Below are 27,882 nucleotides of genomic sequence, written 5' to 3'. Positions count from 1 at the left end.
TAAGACGATTACTTAAGTATTTGTTGACAACTTCGACGGTCAACATGGACATCGAGCATTTGATTTGTGTTGTGGAATGCTGCCGTTACCGATGATAACAAATACCCTGCGTACGATTTGCCCGCGCAAAATACAGTTCGAACGAGGTTATGGTAGCACACAGACCGTACAGACTGCCATCTGTTGCTACACGTTCTCAAGTTCAGATTGAACGCCTTGAATATTAGGCAACTTCTCTGACATAAAAGCTGAAACTCGCTTCATATCGCTGACTCACAACAGTGACGTCATGACACACTATGAAATGAATACCCAGTAGTTTCGCAAACCAACTATAACGACTGGGGGAGTATCATATACAGTCACGAAGCGTGAGTTTTGAGGGTGCTAGAAACAATAGACTGTGACGGTACTATTTTCCATTGCCTGTAATGAGGCGATATTAGCGATCCTAGTGGTGAGCAACTATCTAATGTTTGCATATTTACTACGTACTGAGCTTCGGGACTGTATATACTAGACTGTGGTATCATTGTGCTGATGACACGGTACTCCAGCACTGAATGGATGATCGTTCACCTCTGTCGTCAGAATATCACCAAATACTCTACAATGATCGTTATAGAGTATTTGCCATCACTCAGGTGGTAAGGTAACCATGAGCTGCAGCGCCACGGTTTTGTTTCGTTTTGTTTGTTTTAATGGTGCATGTGGCACGCTGTATGCACTGACTGAGAAGCGCAGCTTTAATGTTTGCCATAATGAAGACTGGAAATAATCGCATATGAGTCGTCGCATTTTATAGAGCATTAAGTCTGTCACTTGCACGCCTTCCTCCTGTTTATTTATTCATTTATTGGCCAGTTGAAGCGTGGCGACTCGATAAACACAAAGAGCTGCAGCAGGGAAAATTAATTAATTCAGCCGAGAGTTCTGCCATATTGCGTTCGCAAATTGAGTTTCATTTACTTTCTATACCCCATCTTCTAGGCGTAACTCGTGCCATCTCATTAGAGGGATCGGGGTTGGGTCCTCGACGCAGATTATTCCGACAAGCTTTGTAGTTATCGTATGCGGGCGATAGTTTCTTCGTAGGATGTTGTTCTCTGCACACATTCTCCAATACAGGAAGTTGTACTTCACAGTAAAGGATGTTAATTGAGAAATGTCACTGCATATTTGTAGGCAGATTCTACGGGCCTTTATAGCCTGTTGTAAATGAGGAGATATAGGTACACAGCTACGAGACAAGAGGTCGACCAAACTTGGTAATTTTTTCATGTCGCTTATCGAAATCTTTTACTAGTCATGTTCTCTTAAGTGTGAACTGCAATAAACTGCCTGAACACACTGCAAATTGCACGACTGTCTATAATAATGTAGACGTGTTGTGAAGAATATTTTAAAAGAGAATTTTTTTATACTGTTGGTGAATTTTTTAAGAATTTATTGCTGTATTAGCCTGTTATTATTCGGTTGAGAAGCTTTTGTTATCTAGTCTGCTGTCAAAAAATCTGAAAGTTAGAATTTATAAAACAGTTATATTACCGGTTGTTCTGTATGACTGTGAAACTTGGACTCTCACTTTGAGAGAGGAACAGAGATTAAGGGTGTTTGAGAATAAGGTTCTTAGGAAAATATTTGGGGCTAAGAGGGATGAAGTCACAGGAGAATGGAGAAAGTTACACAACGCAGAGCTACACGCATTGTATTCTTCAGCTGACATAATTAGGAACATTAAATCCAGGCGCTTGAGATGGGCAGGGCATGTAGCACGTATGGGCGAATCCAGAAATGCATACAGAGTGTTAGTTGGGAGGCCGGAGGGAAAAAAACCTTTGGGGAGGCGAGGCGTAGATGGGAAGATAATATTAAAATGTATTTTATGGTAGAGACTGGATTAATCTTGCTCAGGATAGGGACCAATGGCGGGCTTATGTGAGGGCGGCAATGAACCTCCCGGTTCCTTAAAAGCCAGTAAGTAAGTAAGTACTGTCAGTGACACAGTTCATCTGCCCTGGAAGGAATGCGGGGTTGGGGTAGTAGTTTTGCACTAATAGTGGATGGAGAGAAAGTTCGAAATATAATGTAGCATGCATTATAAAAACATTGATTTAGCAATTTCGTGCCACGTTACTATGGAGTACACTACACATGAAAGTTATATTGCTACGTCTTAACTTTGAATATATATTTATACCAGCAATCCTATTAAGCAAACGTTCACCTTCGTCTTCCAAGTACAAATGAAGAGAGAGAAATGTTTTTTTTGAAGAAAATAGAAAGGGGATTAAGCAGAGGGTATTCACACCAAAAGTACCGTTAGCCAGCCGCTTGCTCCAAAGTTAGCCTCACACCCCTCTAAACAACACCCCTAACTTCCCCAAGGTTCAGGGCAGATGAGCTGTGTCATCGACAGTATTAGTCCATTTATATATAGGTAGGCCTATTATATTGTTAGGCTACATATTTAATGGTGAATAAAATTATTATTATTATTATTATTATTATTATTATTATTATTATTATTATTATTATTATTATTATTAGTATTAGGTATTAAAATGCAGTAAACAGTACAAAACCCGCACCCATTAAACTTCGAATGATGAGCTCCCTTCACGTGACGTCTTTCATTTTGCATCCGTACATCAGTAAAGTAAACAAATAATGTCACCCTATAGCCTATAGCTTGTTCCTTAAACTTGTAGCCGCCTCTAGGCAATGTTTTGGTGTCCACAGTTCGTTTCCTAATGATAACTTACATCACGCAGTCACGGCGCGGAACTATATTAACATTGCACGTTAGCAAATGAGATATGTCTGTATTACACTGCGTTCACAGTCAAAGGCATGCTTTTATCTTCAATGGGGTAGAACTATGGTATTGGAACCTTAACTATCTAACAGTTGCCGCTTTTCTCTACCAAGAGAAGTAGCTGCAGACATATTGTGAGTTTATATAACATTTTCGTAGTGAAAGAATACTTTTAGACGGAAAGTAAAAAAGCATGCATGTTTCCTATTACTGATCTGTGATTTGTGCCAGACGTTGAATTTGTTCAGCTCCTACGATCTTGCTAGTTTCGACGGAAAGAGAAAGTAGAAAGGAAGGAATTTGACAGGTGCAAAGCCCTTGCAGTGCGGTCATTGGAGTATGACCAATGAGCGTAGAAGTAATGTCTGCACATTGGAAACGGAAGATCCTGAATTTAATTTCGTACAAGGACAAACATACGCGCAAGGGTCGACTGCGTGTGAAGTGAGGTCAGCAAGACAGCCTCGCGGCCTTCAGGTTGGGCGTGCGGAAGTTCCATGACCGAATTACAACATTTTATTTATAACAGGAATTAATTAAAATATGGCTGCAGAAACAACACTCAAATATTGTATGTAGTACTGTCTTTAAGAAAACAAAGTAGGATGATTATGTCTCATGACCAGAACATAATGCGAAATGGAAATATAAAAATTTGGAAATTTATCCTTTCAAAAGGTGGGAAAATTCAGGCCCGTCCTTGTGTGCTACAGTGCTACAGTACAATGATAATTTTTGCTCAAGTAGTGTATTTGTAATACCGTAGTATTTGATCTGTCATTTGGCAATTTCCCGTGGTTATGTTCATGACGCGTTATAAAGTGTTTAGTCTTCGCTCTTTGGTGCCTCGGGGGGTTCGTTGTGCTACTCAAAACTCTACATGAGAATGTAGACAATTAATGCGCATATGCGAAGCTGAAATCACTGCTCTGATTGGCTATTTTTGCGCGGGAAAGTGCTGTAGTCAGCTTCAGCACGACACAGCTTGGAGATTGTAAAAGTAAAGCGTAACGAAAGAATGCTTTTTTGTGGAAGAACTCGGAACTATTTACAATGTATTTGGTAATTCAAGTGTCAGACTACTGCTGCCATCTACCTGTTTAAGTTGCTGTCAACAGCTAGTCTATACTACACTGAACAAAAGTGTGTTACAGACACAATTTGGAGTTCTATACGGAAGACCCGACTTCCAAAATATAGATGTCTGTTCAATTGTTGCAATACATAGTCTCCAACAATTTACAGGATCCATTCTGTGAAGTAACGAAGTTGTTAAATATTTTGGTTACAACACTAATGATCACTGCTGAGCCAGAAAGATGTTTTTCTTGTTTGAAACGCATAAAAACGTTTTTAAGGAACACTATATCCCAGGATCGTCTCACTGCTCTTGCAATACTGTCAATTGAAAAGAGTGTGATGACCAAGGGTAAATGACAAGTTCTGCAGTACGAAGGAACGTCGTATGGACTTCATATTTCGTCATTAGACGAGTCTCAAATTAAGATAAATACATGTAAGTGTATAGAGTAGGCCGATACAGAGATTGTAGCACATTCATTATTTTGACCACCAGCCCTACTGCATTCGAAAGCAAATTAAACACAGAATAAATATGGGAAATACCTGCTGCTACAAAGATGTATTTCAAATCATCCGTCCTCAAGTGAGGTTGACCACTGGGATCCGGAATTAACAAATATAAAAAGATAAAGAGAAATGAAACGAATAAAATATTATTTGATTTGTACATTAAAAAAAATTATGTGTTAACATATAGGTGATAGTGTAGAATTTGAAGAGAGGCTTTCAGAATTTCCACAAGATTTAAGGATATTACATGTAAATTTTGGTAAACATTCCCTCGCACCAAATAGTAAGCCTGTAACATCCCAGTTCAAAAGCGAAATGCCATATTTTTCACTGAGGTATGGAACACAAGGTACATATTTAGCTCGCTTGTCATCATTTATCTGCATTGCTTGATTTGTGTCTCGTTCAAAGCAAATGGTAGGGTCTAAGACCATCGCTTTCTGGGTTCTTCTGTTGATGGGAATTATATCCACCCTTCTATGAGAATCATCTTCAGACACACAATGAATCTGCTCATGTACTTCCCATCCTCTGTTTCTTAGCAGTACGTGCTTCAGTCTCGCTTTTGTCATCCAGTCTGCTTAAAAAAAAACTGAAAGTTAGAATTTATAAAACAGTTATATTACCGGCTGTACTTTATGGTTGTGAAACTTGGATTCTCCATTTGAGAGAGAAATAGAGGTTAAAGATGTTCGAGAATAAGGTGCTTAGGAAAATATTTGGGGCTAAGTGGGATGAAGCTAAATACCGCGGAAATGCACGCGTTGTATTATTCACCTAACATAATTAGGAGTTCATTAAATCCAGACATTTGAGATGCACAGGTCATGTAGAACGTATGGATGAATCCAGAAATGCGTATAGAGTGTTTGTTGGAATACCTGAGGTAAAGAAGGCCTTTTGGGAGGCCGAGACGTAGATGGGAGGATAATATTAAAACGGATTTAAGGGAGGTAGGATATGATGGTAGAGGATGGATTAATCTTGCTCAGAATATGGATCGATGACGGTCTTATTTGAGGGCGACAATGAACCTTCGGCTTTTCTAAAAGCCGTTTGTAAAATAAGTAAGTAAGTAAGTAAGTAAGTAGGACTAAGTACTGTCTTAAAATACAATTTAAAAATTAAATTACAAAAGATACATCCGTCCTCCACGTTGACGTCAGAGTTAGCGTGTTGGATTTTATGCCCGGCGAAGATTTATCTTAGACCAATAACAACTGGGTGTGCTGTGTACGTCTTTGCCCCGTTGAACTATGCGCTTCCAAGAATGAGGACGAAATTGGCTAGAGGCCTCAGTTCTCGAAGTAAATCTTGAGATAATAACCACGTTCATGATATAAATTACCTTTAATACCTTTAATAGAACGGAGGAATGAAATATTGTTCTTGTACCTGTGCGAAGTTCTGAATCTTGTGCGTTTCAGATCGTAATCGTATTCTTAACATAATCTCCGAAATATTCAATAACTTCATTATTACGACGACGACTACTACTGCTGCTGCTACTACTACTACTACTACTACTACTACTGCTACTACTTGACTTGTTCCATATTCTAGCTGTAAAGCAATGTGTGAATACCATGGAATGTTAATAAATACAATACAATACAATACTTACTACTACTACTGCTACTAGGCCTACTACTGCTACCTATGTTACTACTACTACTACTACTACTACTACTGCTGCTACCTATGTTAGTACTACTTCCATAACACTAATACCACTACTGCTCCTACTTATATTAGCTTACTTATGCTATTGCTGTTTATTGCTTTTATACGGAGAAGAGTCCCAAAGGCTAGCACGCTCTAGTACAACTCCGGACTGGCAGGCAAGCGCTTCAGCCGACTGAGCTACTCCGGTATCTCCTAATTTACTTCTGACACTATATACTACTGCTACTATTCCTGCTGCTGCTACTGTTACAGTTATTACTACTATTACTGATTTACTTCTACTGCTATTATTACTATCGAATTACTACTACTAATGCTAAGGGTTACTACTACTGTGCTGCTAATAGTATTACTAAAATTAATACTACTACTCTTAATATTACCATTCCTACTGTTGCTACTGATATTGCTACTTCTACTACTTGTACTGATAACTACTAGCGTTAGTGATATTGCTATTGCTATTGATACAGCTACTGTAATTATTAGTGTTGCTGCCATTTATAGTGTTACTGATATTATTATTATTATTATTATTATTATTATTATTATTATTATTGTTATTATTATCATTTCTTTTGATAATGGTACAGCTACTACTGATGCCATTTATACCACTAATTCTAATGATACTACTGCTGCTACACTGTAAGGTTACCAGATTCTTTTCACAATTCCCGGGGAACAGAAATCGATATATGAAAAATCTACCTTTAACATTTCTGTTAGTTTGCTATTCAATTATATTGTTTTTACTCACATTTCAGAATTAAAATGCTCATTCCATTTACACACGAAATATATTTATCCCACTTAAATAAACTACAATTATTTTCAGAAGAGTGATTTTTTTAAGCAGATCTTCTCTGGATCCCAATTTTGCAGCAAATCCCTGAAAGCTCACGTTGAAGTTGGTTAAGGTAGCAAGCATGTCTCAAGCAGTTTCTAAAATCATTCTGTATTTTTTGGATCTCGTATTTTTTGGATCTCCATATCATGTTCACAGAAGAAAAGTTTTCTTCACTGAACATTAGTTACAGGAAGATGCGAAGATATTTCAATCAACTTCTGGGGCCGTATTCATAGACATTTTTATCGCGGGCTTCCGGTGAATGATCAGCGTTTTTCGTATTCATAAACCAGTTTTTGCGATAGGATATGATTTGAATTCTGTACTAGTAACCAGTGGATAGCCGGGGATAGCTTAGTACGCTCGTAGCGCGTGCTGCGAAATGTCTATGAATAGCATCCCTGGAGTTTTACATAGAAAATCAATTTCTCGGAGAAATTTAAAAAGAATTCACTCCATTTTGAGGAAGATCAATATTTTTTTTTTTTCATTCCGATTTGCTATTTTCTCTGAAGTCACATATTTCTTCAAGCAAAAAATTGTATAAAATAAATTATTTCATCCAGGTCAAGTACATCTACAGTGAAAGAAAAAAATTAATAATGGACTCTCTTTTCAAATTTTTTCTTTCTGGAGGACATCTCAGCAATGTATATTCCACAGATCTTATCTTGTGAATGAATAACCTCAGCACAGAGATATTCAACAGCATTTTCATAAAATTATAGTAATTAACACTTAAAATCCGGGGACATCTGGGGACAAATTACGAAATTCGAGGACATCCCTGATACGAAATTTGTTTGGGAACAAGAAGCAAAGTTCGGGGACTGTCCCCGGGAAATTGAGATGCCTGGTAGGTAACCTTATACTACTGTGTAGTACTACTGCCACTGAAACTACAACTGTTAATATACAGGGATATCATTTTATTTTTACTAACATTTCCAATATTAACCTGGCTATACCTTTGGATCAACGATTAAGAACCGGAAACACCGTTTGCTACCGCCCTCCACGACTGGAGTTCGATGATACTGGCGTAAAATACAAACAAATCACTTTACTATAGGTATGGGAGGGAAGAAAAGTAGTTCATCAATTTACGTAAACTGGGAAATATCGCAATTTTGAGTTTGATAATTTTCATTTAGGATTTTGTTAAAACAAAATACAGTACAGTATTAACAATGAGTGTTTTTACTCACGAACTGAGCTGTTCATGTGGACGTATTCATTATGCAGTGTATATTATACTGTCTACAGCACATTAGCGTACAGTATAGAGAATGAAGTTAAATTGAAAAATAATCATAATATGGATATTTAAACACATTTTTGAAAATGGTGGCCGTTCATTTCGATACAGGCTTCAGTTCTAATATGCATATTATCGCACTATGGACTATTGTACGTAATTCCAATTTCCAGGTTCGTTCTTCGTACTAATAACTCATGTTGAAATAATTCTGTACCTACTCTATAAAAGAGTACCTTACGTACTGTAAATTCAATCTTCACTTCTGCCCGATCCGAAAAGATAAAATTACTCCGATATGCTATCTACTGTCCGTTCAAGTCGCAGGGTCGTAGAAAGGGTGGAAATCACGTGACAATTAATTACTTAACGAGGCCCTTTTATTTAAGTTATTTTAAACAGTTGTATGGATATAATGTTACGTAGACGTCCAATTCGTAACAAAAATTAATGTTCTCAGAATAGAGCTAAGACAGCCCAGCTACTAGCCTTCACAGAGAGGCGAATAGAAGCGGGTGGGGGAAACCGGGATGCGTCGTAGTCAAATGGACGACAGTACCTGTGCGAAAATGATTCAATATTGAAAGCCCTTTCGTCAATGGAAAACGCGAACATATTTTTGGAACGTACTGTTTACTATGACCGTAAGGCTACTATGACTGTAAGTTATATGCGGTCTTGGATCTGTGTGAAGGACGGTTGAACTTCATTAGTAGAAGGGGTGGGAGTGAAGTACATTCAAAAACTCAGGTACAATAAAAATTGAAGTAAAAATAAAATTTTGTCCCTGTACTTGTAATATTACTGCCTCCTGTAGGTAGTGGTGGTGTCTGGTTACAGAACCCTCCCGTCCTCTCTTGGTTGCTAGGTTACGACAACAGCGGTCATAGCAGATTTTGTGCGTGCTGTTAGGCAGGTATGAAACCCTTCGGTGGGCGAAGCTGCGCGCTGATCCGAAGTCGGCGCGGCGGCGGACGGCCGCAAATGAGGAAGCCGGCTGCATATGCGGCCCCTCGCTCATATATCGATCTGCGCGCCTGACCCCAGCTGCGAATTTACCTAGCAGCGATGTTTACTCCTCTCTGCACTCATCCTTCCATTATATCTTGAATTAGCTGCCGACTTCTAGGGTTTTACACAGATGGAAATACATCCGAAGTTTGGGAGCTACATGTCTGTTCTAGCAGAAGGAATGGCAAGGAAAGTGAACGTGTTTGTTGGGTCGATTATTGAGAGTAGTCCACATGACTGGACGTCGAATGAAGCAGGCTATCTGGTTAGTGTGTGTACTGTGTAGTGTCGGAGGCACGCATGTTTACTTGCATAGAGAGTTAGAAAATTGAGAATATGCAACATTTAAAGAACCAGATCATTGAAGCCTGTGCTAAAGTCACACCGGAAATGCTACAAAATGTTTTCTCCACATTTCCAATTTTCTCTTCATACAGCAAGCTCTTTATGTAACCCCAAAAGAAAAAATCAAGGGTTGTTAAATCTGGAGACCTGGCCGGCCATTCTACTGGCCCACGTCGACCAATCCAATGTCCAGGGGACTCTTCGTCCAGTCTGCTGCAACATTTCTGTGGCTTAACTTACTAGACTGAAGAATGATTTCTATTCCTTCCTCTTTCGATAATGCCATCACGAAAATCAAGAATCACAGTGCATTGAAACTGTCACAGGTTAACCAAATAGTAAAGCAGAAAAAGTTAATTACCAGAATTGCATAAAAATACCTTTTCCAAAGCCTTCTTTAGTATTGTACTATGTTACAAAATATCTGTAATGCAGTAACTAATGTTTGTGTCATTGAAAGTTATCTTTAAATAACTAGAAAACGATTAGAGATATCTCAGAACGGATTGAACCATTCATTTTTTCAGAGAATTTCACATGATTTTGAATACCTACATGATCCTCTTTCCATTTAAAATTTCAAAGGTGCAACCAAAATAGCGGCTTTTGAGATAGCTGAGGGCTTCGAATGTGTCACAGGTAGAGCATTTGGTCTTACAAATACAAACCTATAGTAATTGAAAATCAAGCATATGGAAGATATTTATATGGTTCTAAACTTTTGATTCACCCTGTATATAGTAGTATATTCCGCGCCGTGGCGTCGTCGTGGTCTAAGGCATCAGGCTTAGGACTCGCGTTGCGGAATGCGCGCTGGTTCGAGTCCTCATGGGAGAAGAAATTTTCTCATGAAATTTCGGCCACTGTATGGGACCGGTGCCAACCCAGCATCGTGATGCACTTGCGGAGCTATGATAGGTAGCGAAATCCGGTTACGAAAGCCAGCTATAACGGCTGGGGGATCATCGTCCTAACCACACGATACCTCCATTCTGGTTGGATGATCGTCCACTTCTACTTCGGAATGTGGACGTGAGGCCAACAGCCGATTGGTCTGTTCGGATCCTTAAAAGATTGTAACGCCACGGATTAATAATAATAATAATAATAATAATAATAATAATAATAATAATAATAATAATAATAATAATAAGGCCTTCGATAATATAGATAGAGAACTACTATGGAATATACTTATAAGAAGGGGATACCCGAAACACCTTATGGAAGCAATTAAATCTCTCTATAAAGAAACCAGCATATGCTTAGTGATAGGAGGAAACTTGACAGAAGCGATTCCCACTAATAAAGGAGTAAGACAGGGCTGTAGTATCTCGCCGACACTTTTTAATATTTACATTGACGACATGTTTAGAACATGGAAATCTTATGTTACTCCAGGAATATATTTAAAGAACAACACTTTCTTGAACTCCCTTTTATATGCTGATGATAAAGTAATTATCCAAGACAGTGAGGATAAATTACAGAAATCAATTTATGTTTTAAATAAAATAACAAAAGAATATAATTTTAAAATTGCAGCTCAAAAATCCAAAACAATGGCATTTAAAGGAAAATACCCAATAAGGACAAAAATAGTAATCGATGAAATAATTATAGAACAGGTTAAATATTTTAAGTACCTAGGATGCTACATTTCATATGAAAGAGATATAGACCTGGATAAAAAACTTAATAACTTTCGAAATGTCTGTGGAATAATCCATAGATCTTTAAAAAACAAAACAAGAAAAGATACACGGATAAAATTTTTCAATACAATCGCAGTACCTATGCTAACTTATGGAAGTGAAGCCAGAATAATGACAGAAAAAGATAAATCAAAAGTCCAGGTAGCAGAAATGAAATTTATAAGAAGTACACTAGGATGTACAGTACAAGATAAAAAGAAGAACATAGATATACGGAAGAAATTAGAGGTGGAACCATTGCTGGAGAAATTAAAGAGAAATAGCAGAAGGTGGTGTGAACATCTACAAAGGATGCCGAACTACAGACTGCCAGCTTTAGCAATGGGATATAAACCAAAAGGAAGACGAGATGTAGGAAGACCAAGAGCGAAATGGACGCCGGAACAGGTTCAACATGAACCTAATCCTTGAAGTGAAGAAGAAGAAGAAGAAGAAGATAATAATAATAATAATAATAATAATAATAATAATAATAATAATAAGGCCTTCGATAATATAGATAGAGAACTACTATGGAATATACTTATAAGAAGGGGATACCCGAAACACCTTGTGGAAGCAATTAAATCTCTCTATAAAGAAACCAGCATATGCTTAGTGATAGGAGGAAACTTGACAGAAGCGATTCCCACTAATAAAAGAGTAAGACAGGGCTGTAGTATCTCGCCGACACTTTTTAATATTTACATTGACGACATGTTTAGAACATGGAAATCTTATGTTAATCCAGGAATATATTTAAAGAACAACACTTTCTTGAACTCCCTTTTATATGCTGATGATAAAGTAATTATCCAAGACAGTGAGGATAAATTACAGAAATCAATTATGTTTTAAATAAAATAACAAAAGAATATAATTTTAAAATTGCAGCTCAAAAAACCAAAACAATGGCATTTAAAGGAAAATACCCAATAAGGACAAAAATAGTAATCGATGAAATAATTATAGAACAGGTTAAATATTTTAAGTACCTAGGATGCTACATTTCATATGAAAGAGATATAGACCTGGATAAAAAACTTAATAACTTTCGAAATGTATGTGGAACAATCCATAGATCTTTAAAAAACAAAACAAGAAAAGATACACGGATAACATTTTTCAATACAATCGCAGTACCTATGCTAACTTATGGAAGTGAAGCCAGAATAATGACAGAAAAAGATAAATCAAAAGTCCAGGTAGCAGAAATGAAATTTATGAGAAGTACACTAGGATGTACAATACAAGATAAAAAGAAGAACATAGATATACGGAAGAAATTAGAGGTGGAACCATTGCTGGAGAAATTAAAGAGAAATAGCAGAAGGTGGTGTGAACATCTACAAAGGATGCCGAACTACAGACTGCCAGCTTTAGCAATGGGATATAAACCAAAAGGAAGACGAGATGTAGGAAGACCAAGAGCGAAATGGACGCCGGAACAGGTTCAACATGAACCTAATCCTTGAAGTGAAGAAGAAGAAGAAGATAATAATAATAATAATAATAATAATAATATCATTACTGTCATTTGCCTAAGAGTTCCATTGCCTTTATCACGCCTTGTCGGTTTATCCTAAGTCTACGTTTGTCCACTGCTGTGTAGACATGGTTAGCATGTCCGACAGTGAAACGTGCGAGCCCGAATTCAAATCCTCTTTGAATTTTTTCCCCTTCAAGCAACTAAAGCGAAATTGCTGAGTACCTTTCGTCGTTGGACCTCGGATTCAGTTCGCCTTCATTAATTTCAACTTTATTCGTCATACTTCAATAGTTTCAAGTCGACCGAAATTGAAACAGATGTAATACCTTAATAATTTTCATACAGATGACATCTATCTGAGGAAGCTGCATAAGATAGGGGGAAAAGAAGAGTCTTTCATAGCGGACTACTTCGGACCTAGGTGCTGTGTAGCAGAATCCGCTTTTGGCACCAAGCAGTGAATCACAATACAGTAGAACCCCGATTATCCGTCATCCTATTAACCGATTGTTGGATTATCCGTCTGTCATTCTCTCCTATATTGAGTACTGCACAATACATTAGAGAGTGATATTAGAGGCCTTTGACCTTTCACATTATGATCTGCTGTTCGAATGACCTGTTTAATTTCTCTGCGAAACGTCATCCAGAAGTACCAAAAGAATACATGCTGTGCTAAGTATCGAAGAGAAGTGCATATAATTGAGTGGTTTTGGAAAAGAGGAACTGTAGTTCATCTCACATCGGAATACGGGATTGGAGTTACAACTATGCGAGATTTAATAACAAAAAAAAGGATAAAGTGTATAAATTACTTAAATCTATAACATGAGACCTAGGTCTATACTTTCCTATCTTTCCACAGAAATCCATCACAGGAAGTTTCGTTGACCTTAGAAATCCGTCATTCATTCATAGTGTTCTGTCACTGGAAACCCAGCGTTATCCAGTCTTTCCTATTTTCTGCCTTTCTCGAAGTCTGCGTATATGATCCATATATCTTAATGCCGTCTATTATTTGATCTCTTCTTCTGCCACGAACTCTTCACCCGTTCACCATTTCTTCCAGTGAATCCTTCACAGACAATTTCTTCTCAGTCAGTGACCCAACCAATTCCTTTTTCTCTTCCTGATCAGTTTCAACATTATTCTTTCTTCACCCACTCTTTCCAACAGAGCTATTATACTTAAAACTTCTGATCCACTACCTAATATATTAAAACACATGACCACGGAGAAAATTACCGAAACTGCATTATGCAACACTTAATTTATGAAAGTCTTCTATAGTACGGATTATCCGATTTTTTCGATTAACCGTTCAGTCAACCCCCTTCATTACAACGGATAATAGAGGTTCTACTGTACCTACAGTAATGGAACCTTCAGGTCAATATATTGGAGGATGCAAGGATTGCAAGGTGATCTGCAAAGAGATGGTAAGAGAAAGCTGCAGAATTCTCAGGGGGACAGAATGGAGTTCTTGGTTCATTGACCACGCGGACTTTCGTCAGACATGGCTGTTTTATATGTAGCTGAATCAATAGATGGCACCAAACAGTAAATCACGTTACCGTACTTAAGAACAATGCGATCCTGAGGACTTCAACAATCATCCCTGTAATAAACAGATGAGCACAGTAAAGCCTCAAGCTGCGGTGCATACCTTCGGGCTCTCTTTAGTAGGAAAAAGGTTACATTTGGTATATTTTAACTGCCGCAATATGAAAACAAAAACGACTCCCGTTGCATGGGATGTCACTACGGTATGTTATGCCTCCACAACTGATGAATATCCACACCTGCAACTACGCAGCATCAAACCACCTGCCATTCGTTTCGCAGGAGATGTGAAATGAATAAAACAACATCTATCGCTAATGGTTAGCGGTTACTTTTAATGTTGGATAGGATATCTGTGGCGTTGTCATTGAGAATCGCTATCTTTCCATGCTCATTCTTAAAGTGAATGTCAGGACAGGAATGACTGACTTCATCACTTGCCAGTTTGTGCAAGGGGAAAGAGATCTCGAAGTATAGGACTTTAGAAATTACAGAAGGATGACACTAAGTGCAGCTAATTGTTTCATTTTAAATGTTTTCATATTTGTCTTTCCTTTTTGTTTGTCTGTACTACTAAGGTTTAAGATTTTTCACATTTCATTGTTTACATGTATATATTGACCTACAGAGTACTGTATATATAGCTACGTTATCATTCATATTTACATCATCATAACCATCACCATCTGCACTGTCAAGCTACCGGATGTTTCAGAGTTATATTTACAAACTGTAGCTGTGACTAAAGGACAAAGAAACAAGGCAAAAAGACCTAATAAACATAGGTCAGGAAACCAACAGTTTCTTAAATACATTTGCAACCGTTACAACATTCGGACCTTATGTCTTACATGGCAGACTTAAAAGTCATGCGTACCGCAAATTTTTTTTGCAACAATAGCTACGCGACTTTCTGGATTATATACCTCTTTGGGAATGCAGCTACTGAGGTATATATATAACGGAGCTCAGTCTCACTTTTATTTGAACGTTTATGAGTTCTTAAACACATGCTTTCACAACAGGTGTATCCGCCGTGGCTTACAAACACCATGGCCTGCCAGGTCCCCCAACTTCAATCGTCTGGATTTTTTTGTTTGGAGATATTTTAAATATTTAGTGTATTCCTGCCCTGTTAACGAACTCCGGGAACGCATTGTCAATGGTTGTCAACACTTTAGAGACATGTCAGAAATATTCGAACGTAGTGGATGAGTAAAAGTGCTAATGACATGAACGGTGGTCAAAATTGAGCACTTGTTATTACGATCTTCTCCTCCAGTATACTGAGATGTAATAGAATCCAAAGATTTCGGAAACGGCTGTTTTCCGGACCTATGTTTATTAGGAATGTTTGCCTTGTTTCATTGTCCTGGACTCACCCCTGCAGTTTCTACCAAATGCAGCTCTTCAGAATAAATCCTCCATTGTTTTGTCCTTCGTTAAGAACGAAACGCGGGATGTAACATTGACTTTGTCCACCGAGTTAGCTCTGTGGTAGCATGTCTACCTCTAGACTAGCCGGCCCGGGTTCGATTCCCGGCGGGGTCAGAAATTTTCTTGCAAAATTTCTACCTCGGGACTAGAAGAACTGGCAGTGCACAACTTCTAATCACTAGATTGTGCACCAATATGCTTGGGTTACATCCCAAATCTCTCCGCAGTGCATATGAAGAGAAAACATATGTCGCTGTTGATATGATTCGTCCGTCGGACGGAGACGTTAAGCCTGGCGGCCCCCTTGGTGCTATTCGACAGGAATAACCTACGTGCCGGCACCGGACTTCCCCTTCTCCCTCATCATCATCCTTGCCCATTCCCTTACACTCACCCTAGTACACGACATAACTCTCTACAGATATACATCACGCATAGCCTGGCCCGCCGAAGTGGTGTGCAACTTGAAAATGGGCCACAGTACTGCCATCTGTCCTCAATATGCGGAACACGTACCACGCAAGTGAAGTGGCTAGCCATTTAGATACATTGACAGACAATATGTAGGATTAATATCCTTGCAAAGTTTGAGTTCATAGTTTGCAATTCTGAAGTACTGTAATACGCTATTTAAACTTGCGTGTGACGCATACAAACACGAACGCAGTGTTTATTTGCGTGATTGTTTGTATACAAAGATTGAGTACAGTTTGCTACGCATCGCCAGAATGGAAGTGATAACGCAGCAGAAGCCGCAAGGACATCTGTACCACTTCCCGCAGCCTTCAATACGTAATTATCTTGTACAAATCACCACGTGCTGATAGCACACCACGCAGTTACTTAATACTGAAGAATGTCGCAGTATTTCGGAGATCATTAGGTCACGAATAAGAGCGACGTAATTCAGTTGAACTTTAAACACAATCTAATCTGTAATTTGCTGCAATAATGAGTGTTAAATTATCTCATGTAATCAAGAATATAACCATTCATTTTGTAGTTCTCATTTGTATGCCATTTAACTTCAGAGAGTGGCACATGTTGCATAATTATACGAAGGGTTTTTTCATATATAAGAAATTATGCAAATAAAACTAAAATGAATTCATTTTTTAAAATGCTCTGGCACGTCAAATTTATTATTTTGAAAGGAAAATTTTACAAAATGAAACAAAATTTTCGGCCATTATTTTACGGGGTGTAACATCGACAACATTTTTAAATGGCAACATATTATTTTTTATTTTTTTTCTGAAAGGTTGGTATCTGATTTAATTATTTATTTAGTTTTCATTTGTTTCATACAAAACGTTTGGTTGCTATGTGAACAGTTTCATTGTTTGCTTGTTTAAAGTATTCTTTTCCACAATTTGCACAACTACTACAACAAATTAAATTCTAATTATATTTAATAAGGTTTTCAAAATGCTCCCCATTTACAATCTGGCAGTGGCTAAGTCAAAGCGTGAATTTTTGTTGAACATTTTCAATCACTATTGGTGGTATATCTCTGCATTCTTTCCTGATACTGATTTTTAACTCTTCCATGTTAGCAGGTCTCGTAACAAACACTCTACATTTTAAAAAATCTCCATAAAAAGTAATCAAGTGGGGAGAGATCTGGTGATCTTGCAGGCCACTATAAATCCTCATCTTCCAATCCATCTATTTGGAAAAATACTTTCAAGATATTCTCGGACATGGACAGCATAATGAGGGGGAGCGCCATCTTGTTGATACCATAGTGAATCATTAGGAACGTCTGGTTCTTCATGATTTGGATACAAGACAACAAGGAATAGTATTAGAACTTCGCTCGCTAACTCCTTAAAACTTATTTTTGAGATATTTAAATTTGAAAGTTTGGAGTATCCCTGAATTTGTAGCTTGTGTTGGACAAACACTTGGTCCAGACAACACAAGGTTTTTCTCCTGGTATTGCAGTTCTCCTGGGTTCTCCCAGATTGTTGTTGTTTAGTCAACTGTCCGAAGACAGGTCTGGACCACACATGTGACACCAACAAGGCATTACTCATGAGGCAACTAGGCCAGGAGATAATGGGGAAGGGTGTGCAGTTCCTTCCCTCCCTCCATTGCATACATAGCCCGCCTAGCTACATATTAAACTAATCAGACTTGACACATATCGTCACGTGAGATGTACTGCCCGATAAATAGGTGTACAGTAGTGGCAAAAAAAACCGGACCGACCCTTGCAGCTGATTTCAGAGCCTTGTTCACTCCAGAGCACAATAGACTGGTAACTAAGACTTTCGTGGTTCGAATTCTGCCTGGGAAGGAAACTTTTTTTTGTTTCTTATTCAAATTTATTCCAAATATTTTTCGATTGCTGGTAAAATTCGTGTTCTGGGAATAATAAGTTAATTAAGTAGTAAAATATCGCTACAATCGTAAAGTATTAGAAATAAATTTGAATAAGGAATAAAAAAAAGTTTCCATCCCAGGCAGGATTCGAACCACGAATGTCTTAGTTACCAGTCTATCGTGCTCTGGAGTGAACAAGGCTGCAAATCAGCTACAAGGGTCGGTTCGGTTTTTTTTTTTTTTTTTTTTTTTTTGCCATTGCTGTATATATCTGCCAGAACCTCAGTCAGAGGTATCTCCCAGATTATAGAACAAAAAATTCTTTACTTTGGTACCATATAAATGATTTTATAAAGTGGAGTTAGAGTTTTCCTAGTAAGCCCACGATTTGTTTTGTGAGACTACGATTTTTTTAGTAGAGAGCTCAGTCTACCTAGGCTAAGTTATTGATAACAGAGGTTCTGCACTTCGAGTGACTTTGTTAATTAAAATCCATAATTAAATCACTGTTCCCCTTGTTTTCCAATATCCAACTTTTTAAACAACTTTTAATGAATAAAGGGAGAAAGAGCTGTTCATCCGTATCTGCGTGTATCACTGAAGTCAAAGAAAACTCCGTTTGTTCTTGCAGTCCGCATGATTAAGGGCTTGAAGTATTGCTAGCAGAATATTAAACTCATATATGAGACAAAAATGCAAGATTTATTATTATTATTATACAAAATGAAACCTATGAATGTAAAACGTACCGCCACAGGGAAATGAGCTATTGACCTATTCCAGCATCCGATTGCCTAACCCATAACCCACAACCCACTTCATTGCGGAGCGAGTTTGAATTATGGAGCTTTCATTTAAACATAAACTTTCTATCAGTAACAGTAAAGCAGTTGATTATCTTCTTCCTATTGGATGAATGATGACTGTTGACACAGAACACAATTCATTGTTGCATATTCCTGTTTCATTTCAGATCATAAAATCAGTAGTGGGTCATAGAGTTCATCCTTCTATTATTTCTGGTCTTCTAATACGCAATATAAACGGCGTAATAATGTAGTGAAAGTAACGACGTATTTGTTTTCGGGTCATCCTTTAAAATTTAATGATGCAGGTGTTGTTTATATTGGCAATTTTTCACAGCTCAATGTAAATATTCACAGAGCCGCATCTGTGGATCAAGAGCTAGCTCGTTGCTCTTCCATCCAGGCGACTTGGGATCTATCCTCGACCAGGTCGAGTTGGAATCTGTGTTGGACTTACAGAGGATTTTTTTCTCGGAATTGACTTGTCGACAGCCGGACCCAGACTGTGCCTTAAACAGAATGGAAGTAACATAGCTGTGCAGATTTTCAGCTTATTCCTTGGGTAGGATGCAAGAAAAAAATTCTAATATCATAATAGTCCCAAAGGAATGCTTTTGTCAGAAAAGATAATTTTCCACTGTTTTACTGGATGAGTACTAACCGTATGATTCTGGGTTTTAATCTTATATTAGAGAAACTGATAAGGAATTATCGGTAGTATCCTAGGAACATTTTTGCTAACAGTTGTTCATATAATTTCGCTAGATGACTTTCGAAAACCCGCGATTTTCTCACAAATATCTCTAGATTTTAATATGTATTTATTATTATTCAATAATAATAATAATAATAATAATAATAATAATAATAATAATAATAATAGTCAATATAGAATTATAGAGCATCCACCCGCCAATGTAACGAATATTGCACACTTTTATCATTTTCAATTTGGCGCTATGAAGCAATTTTGAACACTTTTATCCAGCCACAACATATTTCAGTTATTCTTATTGCATTATAGCCTATGTTACCGTTAAAACCCGAAATCCGACAAAACCAGTTTCAACTAGTAAAAACTAGTTTTGATAATGCAGATAGAAAGCGAATTTTGTAAGATCTAGATTCAATAACGGGTTAGATTTGGTTTGTTTAGGTTTTTTTTTTGGCTTTTATCAACAGTAATCTCACTAGACGTTTTGATTTATCTAGAGAAAATCAAAACTCGAGTGGGATTTAATTGACTATTACACGATTAGAAGAAAGTATATAAAGATTAGAAGTAACGAAGTACTCCAATACAATAAAATATTAATTGGCTTACGAAAATACAACTGTCTTCAAATGTATTATTGTACCATCTCAAGATTACAAATATTACGCTAGATGCATGCTAGATGGCAGTAGTGAGCAATGCCTTCTCGTCGAGAAATTCTCGATCTATTATACACGATGGCAATGTTACTAGTCAAGAAGGCTTTGTTGATTCAGTTTCAATTTTATTAAAATGCAACATTCCACTTCAATTATCCGAATCCCAGTAATCAACGTCACTTGACAGATGATTTTCAATAAATCTTAATATTAAACAATCTCTGATACGTGACTATCCATATCATATAGCAGAAGCTATAACATAACCTAACTAATATACACAAGTGTTAGAAAAGTTTTAATTAACGACGATGACATAAAAAATAAACATGAATAATATTAAAAGGAATAATTATTGAATGTACAATTTTCAAATTTGAATGTGGTTGGTGGTTCAATTGATGTTGTATTGGACGTGTGCGTAATACAAGTGGAACTCGTTGATTTAGGCCTACATGGTGTATTCAACTTATTCAGAATTTCCGAATGAATAATTTTAAAAGGAATAATTATTGAATGTACAATTTTCAAATTTGAATGTGGTTGGTGGTTCAATTGATGTTATATTGGACGTGTGCGCAATACAAGTGGAACTCGTTGATTTAGGCCTACATGGTGTATTCAACTATTCAGGATTTCCGAATGGTGCTCTTCATTTATTTGTAAATCGGATTTCAGAAGATGCATAGGTATGATCAGTGATTTTTATTAATTCTTGTTCTTGAATGCCAATGCGAGTCATATTTGAAACTGCTGTGCATCAACTGGAGTGGTTTGTAATTTTCTATATATATTTTTACGTCCAGACCAGCGCAGTTTCAAATGTTGGTAAACAAAGAAACAAATGCTAGGGACGCGATAAAATTAAACAAATGCTAGGGACGCGATAAAATTAAACAAATGCTAGGGACGCGATAAAATTGTGCGATAAGCAGCCATGGTTGGTTGAAATACGTCCTTTCGTACCGTTTTATTGGTCAAAAGTAGTATGACGTAGTAAGAGTGTAATAGTCAAACAAAAACCTATCTATCTGTATTTGCTTAAACTAATTTTTACTAGTTGAAACTGGTTTTGACGGATTTCGGGTTTTAACGGTATGGACTTATCACTACATTAACACATCCATTATTTCACAAAACACAAACTGAACGAATTAAATGTAGGCCTAATTATGAAAGCCGTCAATAATGCTAATATGAATTTCATTTCAGAAACTTTAAAGATTAAAAACAGCTAGTATTCCCGCTAAGCTGGATAATATCATTTTACCCGCGAGACGGTTATCCAAAAAAGCTAGATTTAGCGGGAAAACCGCTGAATTGGCAACACTGCCAAAGAAGGGTAGCTGTCTTGCCGATCAAGAAGTTGGATGACTTAATAGGCTTATATGACGTCACGTATGTCTGCATATTACATTGCAAGTACGAAAAACTGTGTTAATAAAAGAGTAGAAATTTAACTTAGGTTACCTCAATAAGATTAATAGAATACTAAAGGGAATTGTGCTGTGAATATACGTATAGTAAGACAATTGATCTTGGATAATTGTTATTCCGGCTGGTCCGTCTGGAATTTTTTGGTGGACAAAGATGGTGTTTGACTGGTACTTCAGATTCCCCTCATTTTTCACAAGTTTGATTTTGTTGTTCAAAAGAAATATGTTCTCAACTTTTTTTTATAGAAAAGCGGAATTTTTAGATATAGGCCTATTTATTTAGTAGCCTTGCAGAATGTTTTCGTAAATCTAATATACCGTAAATACGTATTACTGAAGATAGTGTATTGAAAATTTTGAAAATATTCGCATGGAAATTGTTTGTAAGGAAATTAATTAACAAAGCAACTACTGTTACATCATAAGCAAAAGATATGTGCCCATGTGTCAATGTTAATGTTATGGTTTATTTAACGACGCTCGCAACTGCAGAGGTTATATCAGCGTCGCCGGATGTGCCGGAATTTCGTCCCGCAGGAGTTCTTTTACATGCCAGTAAATCTACTGACATGAGCCTGTCGCATTTAAGCACACTTAAATGCCATCGACCTGGCCCGGGATCGAACCCGCAACCTTGGGGATAGAAGGCCACCGCTATACCAACTCGCCAACCAGGTCGACTGCCCATGTGTTGTAAAAATGTCAGCTCTATAGCTTCAATACATTTCGAGAAAATAATTTAATATTCTGATGATAGGAAGTTGCTCACCAATATCACCTTAAAAGCATAATGCGATAAGAGTTTTGTTATGCAATATTAGTTACACTTAAAACATATACAGCACCTAGGTAACTTTGCTTTCTACTGTAATATTGTTTTGATTAGTTTATTGATTACTTTTATAGGGCTAAAGGTACCATCAATATCAATTCCAACTTATCATGTCATACTCAATCTCTTCTTTTGGGGGGGGGGGAAATCACCTTTTTTATGAATGATGTGTTTCATCCATTTAGTAGAGTATAGTTTTACTGCTACGGAATTCATGTGAATATTCCTTCTTAAGTCTTTATTATGTTATTAACATTTAAAACACAACTGCAATATTAAGAAATTGGTATTAGTACTTTTGTTTTACAGACAATATAGATAATATTAAACAGAATGAAGCCATACAAAAATAACGACATAAAATTTCACGTTCCGTTTGAAGTTTGTGCACTACTGTTTTCTTAATCCAACAGGTTGCTTATTCATATACACAACCCTTCCTCTTTCCATATTTAGCGCTTGATGCCCGCGCACGACGTCAAGATCAGAAAAATGCGCTTGCTTTGACATCACTGGACTAGGTTATGAAAACGTTATTAGCAATATTGCATATGGTACTTAATTAACAGTCTGTAGAGTACTTGACGCCCACGGTCTTCCTCTCCGTTCAAGCTTCGGTTCGATGGTGCGGGTTAGAACACTCCTTGGTTGCCCAGATCTAAAACTACATCCTCAATTCGACGAGCGAACGATGACTCATCTTCGTCGGCCGCATCGCTGATTGCCACGGCTGCCAGCAAGCCGTAGCGCTCCTTGGAGTCGATCTCGCGCCGCAGATCCACGAGGCTGGGCGCGCCGCCGACTCCCAGCTGCCGCAGAGTACGCGTGAGGGCGCGGTGGTACGTCCGCGCGAAGTCGTCCATGTGCGCAACCCGCACCTCCGATCTGGTGCTCGTGTACAGCAAGTGGATGATGTCGAGCACGGGAGAGCCGTAGTGACACGCCTGGAAGTTCAGCAACTTGACTGCGGTGGGTTCGTTCCCCTGGTAGCAGAACGTGAGGTTTCCGGCCCACAGCTCGCCGTGGTTTAGCGTCCAAAATTCCTCCCCCGGTGTCTGGAACGTCTGCAGTTGACGTTTGGCGTCGGATAAGAACGCCTCCACCTTCCTTATGTAACGCGAGGCACGCGGACTCGTGCGGACCACCTGGATCATAGATTGTACATTATCGATAAACAAAGAACGTAAGTGGCTGGTATGCAGACGTGTAGGGTTTTTCAACAGAGTATAGCGTTTCCAATTCACTGTGGGCTAAAGCAAGGAGATGCACTATCACCTTTACTTTTTAACTTTGCTCTAGAGTATGCCATTAGGAAAGTTCAGGATAACAGAGAGGGTTTGGAATTGAATGGGTTACATCAGCTGCTTGTCTATGCGGATGACGTGAATATGTTAGGAGACAATCCACAAACGATTAGGGAAAACACGGGAATTTTACTGGAAGCAAGTAAAGAGATAGGTTTGGAAGTAAATCCCGAAAAGACAAAGTATATGATTATGTCTCGTGACCAGAATATTGTACGAAATGGAAATATAAGAATTGGAAATTTATCTTTTGAAGAGGTGGAGAAGTTCAAATACCTTGGAGCAGCAGTAACAAATATAAATGATGCTCGGGAGGAAATTAAACACAGAATAAATATGGGAAATACCTGTTATTATTCGGTTGAGAAGCTTTTATCATCCAGTCTGCTGTCAAAAAGTCTGAAAGCTAGAATTTATCAAAGAGTTATATTACCGGTTGTTCTTTATGGTTGTGAAACTTGGACTCTCACTTTGAGAGAGGAACATAGGTTAAGGGTGTTTGAGAATAAGGTTCTCAGGAAAATATTTGGGGCTAAAAGGGATGAAGTTACAGGAGAATGGAGAAAGTTACACAACACAGAACTGCACGCATTGTATTCTTCACCTCACACAATTAGGAACATTAAATTCAGACGTTTGAGATGGGCAGGGCATGTAGCACGTATGGGCTAATCCAGAAATGCATATCGAGTGTTAGTTGGGAGGCCGGAGGGAAAAAGACCTTTAGGGAGGCCGAGACGTAGATGGGAAGATAATATTAAAATGGATTTGAGGGAGGTGGGATATGATGATAGAGAATGGATTAATCTTGCTCAGGATAGGGACCAATGGCGGGCTTATGTGAGGGCGGCAGTGAACCTTCGGGTTCCTTAAAAGCCAGTAAGTAAGTAAGCATAAAGCAAGAAGAACTGACTATAGTAAGAGGACAGTAAGCTGACCTGGACGGCGGCCGCCGCGTGTTCCGCCAGGCGGTCCCATGCCTCTGCGGTCCGCTGCACTTCCTTTCCGACTTCGTCCCGCACGTCGCCTGGAAGGGCGTGCGCCGCGGCGTGCAGGCGTCCCAGCGCCGCCAGCACGAGCCGGCAGTGTCCGGCGTTCAGCCCCTCGGTGTGGTCGCCCTCATGGCAACGAATGTCCTCCAACACTACGACGTCGGCGCTGCAGTGGTAACTGGTCGCGAAGATGTTGAGCGAGTCGTCCGGCAGCAGCGCCATCATGGCTGGAATTGCTGTCGAGTACATGAAGGCCTCTTTCTTGAACATTTCTTTGAACTTCAGCGCCTGCGAAATTAGAGTTAGGGCATGCATTAATATCTTAATGTGCGTTAGATGGACGGAGTTACGAAAAATTAGGGAAGAAGAAAAGAAAGACAATGCTCGTCGTTACAGCATAGGCTATGTGTTGTACTTCAATTTAGAAATCTCACTATTCGTGAGCTGCCACAAGGGACAAAGAGTACTTAACCATAGAAATGTTTACAAGTTCAGTGAACCATTAATTTTGTTTTGACAATGAAATTCCTACAAGTACATAGCTGCAAATACATTATGTGATTGGTGGAAATATACTACCTAGTTTTAGAGAGGCAAGTAAAAAAGTAAAGAATGCTAATGAACTTGCGATGAAAGAGTAATGGAACGGAGAAAAATTCCCTCCGGCACCGGGATTTGAACCCGGGCTCTCAGCTCTACGTGCTGATGCTTTATCCACTAAGCAACACCGGATATCCATCCCGGTGTCGGACAGAATCGTCTCAGTTTAAGTTCCAACTCTTGGGTTCCCTCTAGTGGCCGCCCTCTGCACGACGTCATAGATGTCTATGACCGTAGGACTGAAGTCCACACATGTGCTGAGGTGCACTCGTTATGAGTGACTAGTTGACCGGGATCCGACTAATGAACTTGGTTTCATTTCGAATATAGGTGATGCTTCAGGAGAGCAATACAATACTTCTCCAGTAAGATCATCCCAGTGAATTTTGATGGTATTCCCTGCTTGGGATTTATGATACGAAGGTGTTTTATGAGCTTTAACGGATCACATTTATGGATTAAGTGTCAGGCGGACTCTCCTTCTAGTCCATAAAGCGTATACTTACCATACTGTTTATACGTACTCTGAAAGTGTAATTACTTTAAGCAAGCTTATCAGTCTAGATCGAGGATTTATATGCACTAAAAATTGCGAAAAGATACAGTATATCATGCAACTATGCACTAAAAACCTTAGAAATAGGAATTTAATTATGCACTAAAATTTTTAAAATAAGCTAACTATGAAACGCTTTAGTGCATTTTCAATGAGAGATTAAAATAACTTCTAACTAGGCCTATACTTTTACTTCCAAAATTTTTTGATAACAAATATCAAATAATGTCACTTGTGTAAATACAACTGCTTTTGCCGTAGTTTAAATGTCTGTAAACTATAAGGTCTTCTCCAAATTTTCCTTTGCGAAGGAATGCCTTTTTCCAGTTAATATAAAACTATATGCTGAAAATGAACATTCAACGTCATGGGATGCAACTGGGACAGACTTGAAAAGAGAAAAGAGGAACTCAGAGCTCTAGTACTTAGCCCAGAATTAATCTGCCCCTTCAACACAGATGCCACCAGTGATGTATTTCTAGAAAGAAGAGTTCCCTGATTCTGAGATTTCGAAGCATAACTCGTTGTTCCTGCAATAACTCCTTTGTGACATTTATCGATTTTCAGATTCTTACTCTATTAAATGACTTAAATAGTGATACAGAAAATAATAAAATCTCCTGTATGTAATTATATTTCTTTGTTTCGAAAATGTAAGAATTCACAGTCTCCTATATACGGCTGCCATAGGATGAATAAATGTGTTTTCTCTTCCTACTGAAAAAGTTATATTTTGCACATAGGAGTTATTGCAGGAACAACGACGATAAGCTACTGGGCCATTCTATTTGAACAGAAACAGTCAGTTGCATATAGCCATATAGAAAACAAAATTGGAGCAACTTCCTGATAGAAAAGATAAAGAGGTTGTTAGTTCTGAAGAATAGATTTCACTATGAAATTGTACCCTTTCTGACCTGAATTTGTTTTTGTGGGTGAAAAAGTTGTTTTACATCTATCTTGTATTTTTACCTAAGAAAAGAGGAAACAAAAAAAAAAAGCAATCCTCTTCCTAATAACAGCTAGCCAAGGAACTGGCGGGTGCTGCACTCTATCGGTAAAAAACGAAACTACTTCTGGGCATACCAAATGGAATCATTAGGCAAATCATATGAGTCAGAGATTGCAGAAATGTTAGTGTGGACTCATTCGAGCGAAAAAGGTTAAATATGAATAACGTATGACTTTTATAAATTTAAAATTTGGCGATAATATCAAATCAGAAAAGTGTTCTGGCGCCACCAGGCCTCAAAAAATAATACCTTGGTCCCGCTAGGGACCGCCAGGCCTGAAATACACTCCTGGATGCCACTTTCTGCAAATAACTTAAACCACTACTTTTCGTCCACACCTGTGGAGTAACGGCTAGCGCGTCTGGCCGCGAAACCAGGTGGCCCGGGTTCGATTCCCGGTCGGGGCAAGTTACCTGGTTGAGGTTTCTTCCGGGATTTTCCCTCAATTCAATATGAGCAAATGCTGGGTAACTTTCGATGCTGGACCCCGGACTCACTTCACCTGCATTATTATTTTCATCTCATTCAGACGCTAAATAACGTAAAGCGTCGTTAAATAACCTACTTAAAAACCACTACTTTTCTGCTACACTGTGATGAATTTTTAGAGAATTTCTTTATGTTCATTTCAACCTCTCCTTTGCATCTTCAACTACCGCCAAGTAGTCAAGGAGAGGTACACCCCTGGACTCCAGTTTTTCAATGGCCTTAGGCAGGAAAGAGTAGTGTACTGGGAATTCCAGGGTCTTCTGCGAACTAGGCAAACCAACACCCTGCTCACTTAGCTATTCGTTGGAACTTGAGCTGGCTATCTGTAGTCGTTCATTTCTGAACTGTGAATAAGCTGTTATTATACTGTGGTTGTATTCTTCTTGAAGGCTGTCTCAAATCAAGCAC

The 27,882-nt window shown here is 38.2% G+C and overlaps 2 protein-coding genes across 4 annotated transcripts in view; one reads left to right on the top strand and one right to left on the bottom strand.

Moving 5' to 3' along the window:
- The window catches only part of LOC138712351 (low density lipoprotein receptor adapter protein 1-like), a 239,842-nt gene that overhangs the window by 174,849 nt on the left and 37,111 nt on the right, over window positions 1-27,882 (top strand). The gene's annotated exons all lie outside the window — the stretch shown is intronic.
- Window positions 22,732-27,882, bottom strand: part of LOC138712349 (uncharacterized) — a 21,560-nt gene continuing 16,409 nt past the window's right edge. For both annotated transcript variants that reach the window (XM_069844010.1, XM_069844011.1), the window contains exons 3-4: window positions 24,763-25,104; window positions 22,732-23,665 (exon numbers count right to left, since the gene is read on the bottom strand). In XM_069844010.1, the coding sequence (XP_069700111.1) occupies window positions 23,153-23,665; window positions 24,763-25,104 (855 nt within the window). In that variant the 3' untranslated portion in view covers window positions 22,732-23,152. The remainder of the gene's footprint in view (window positions 23,666-24,762; window positions 25,105-27,882) is intronic.

This window comes from Periplaneta americana, chromosome 13, assembly GCF_040183065.1.
Source record: "Periplaneta americana isolate PAMFEO1 chromosome 13, P.americana_PAMFEO1_priV1, whole genome shotgun sequence".
Lineage (NCBI taxonomy): Eukaryota > Metazoa > Arthropoda > Insecta > Blattodea > Blattidae > Periplaneta > Periplaneta americana.
This window is presented reverse-complemented; position numbering and strand designations above follow the sequence as displayed.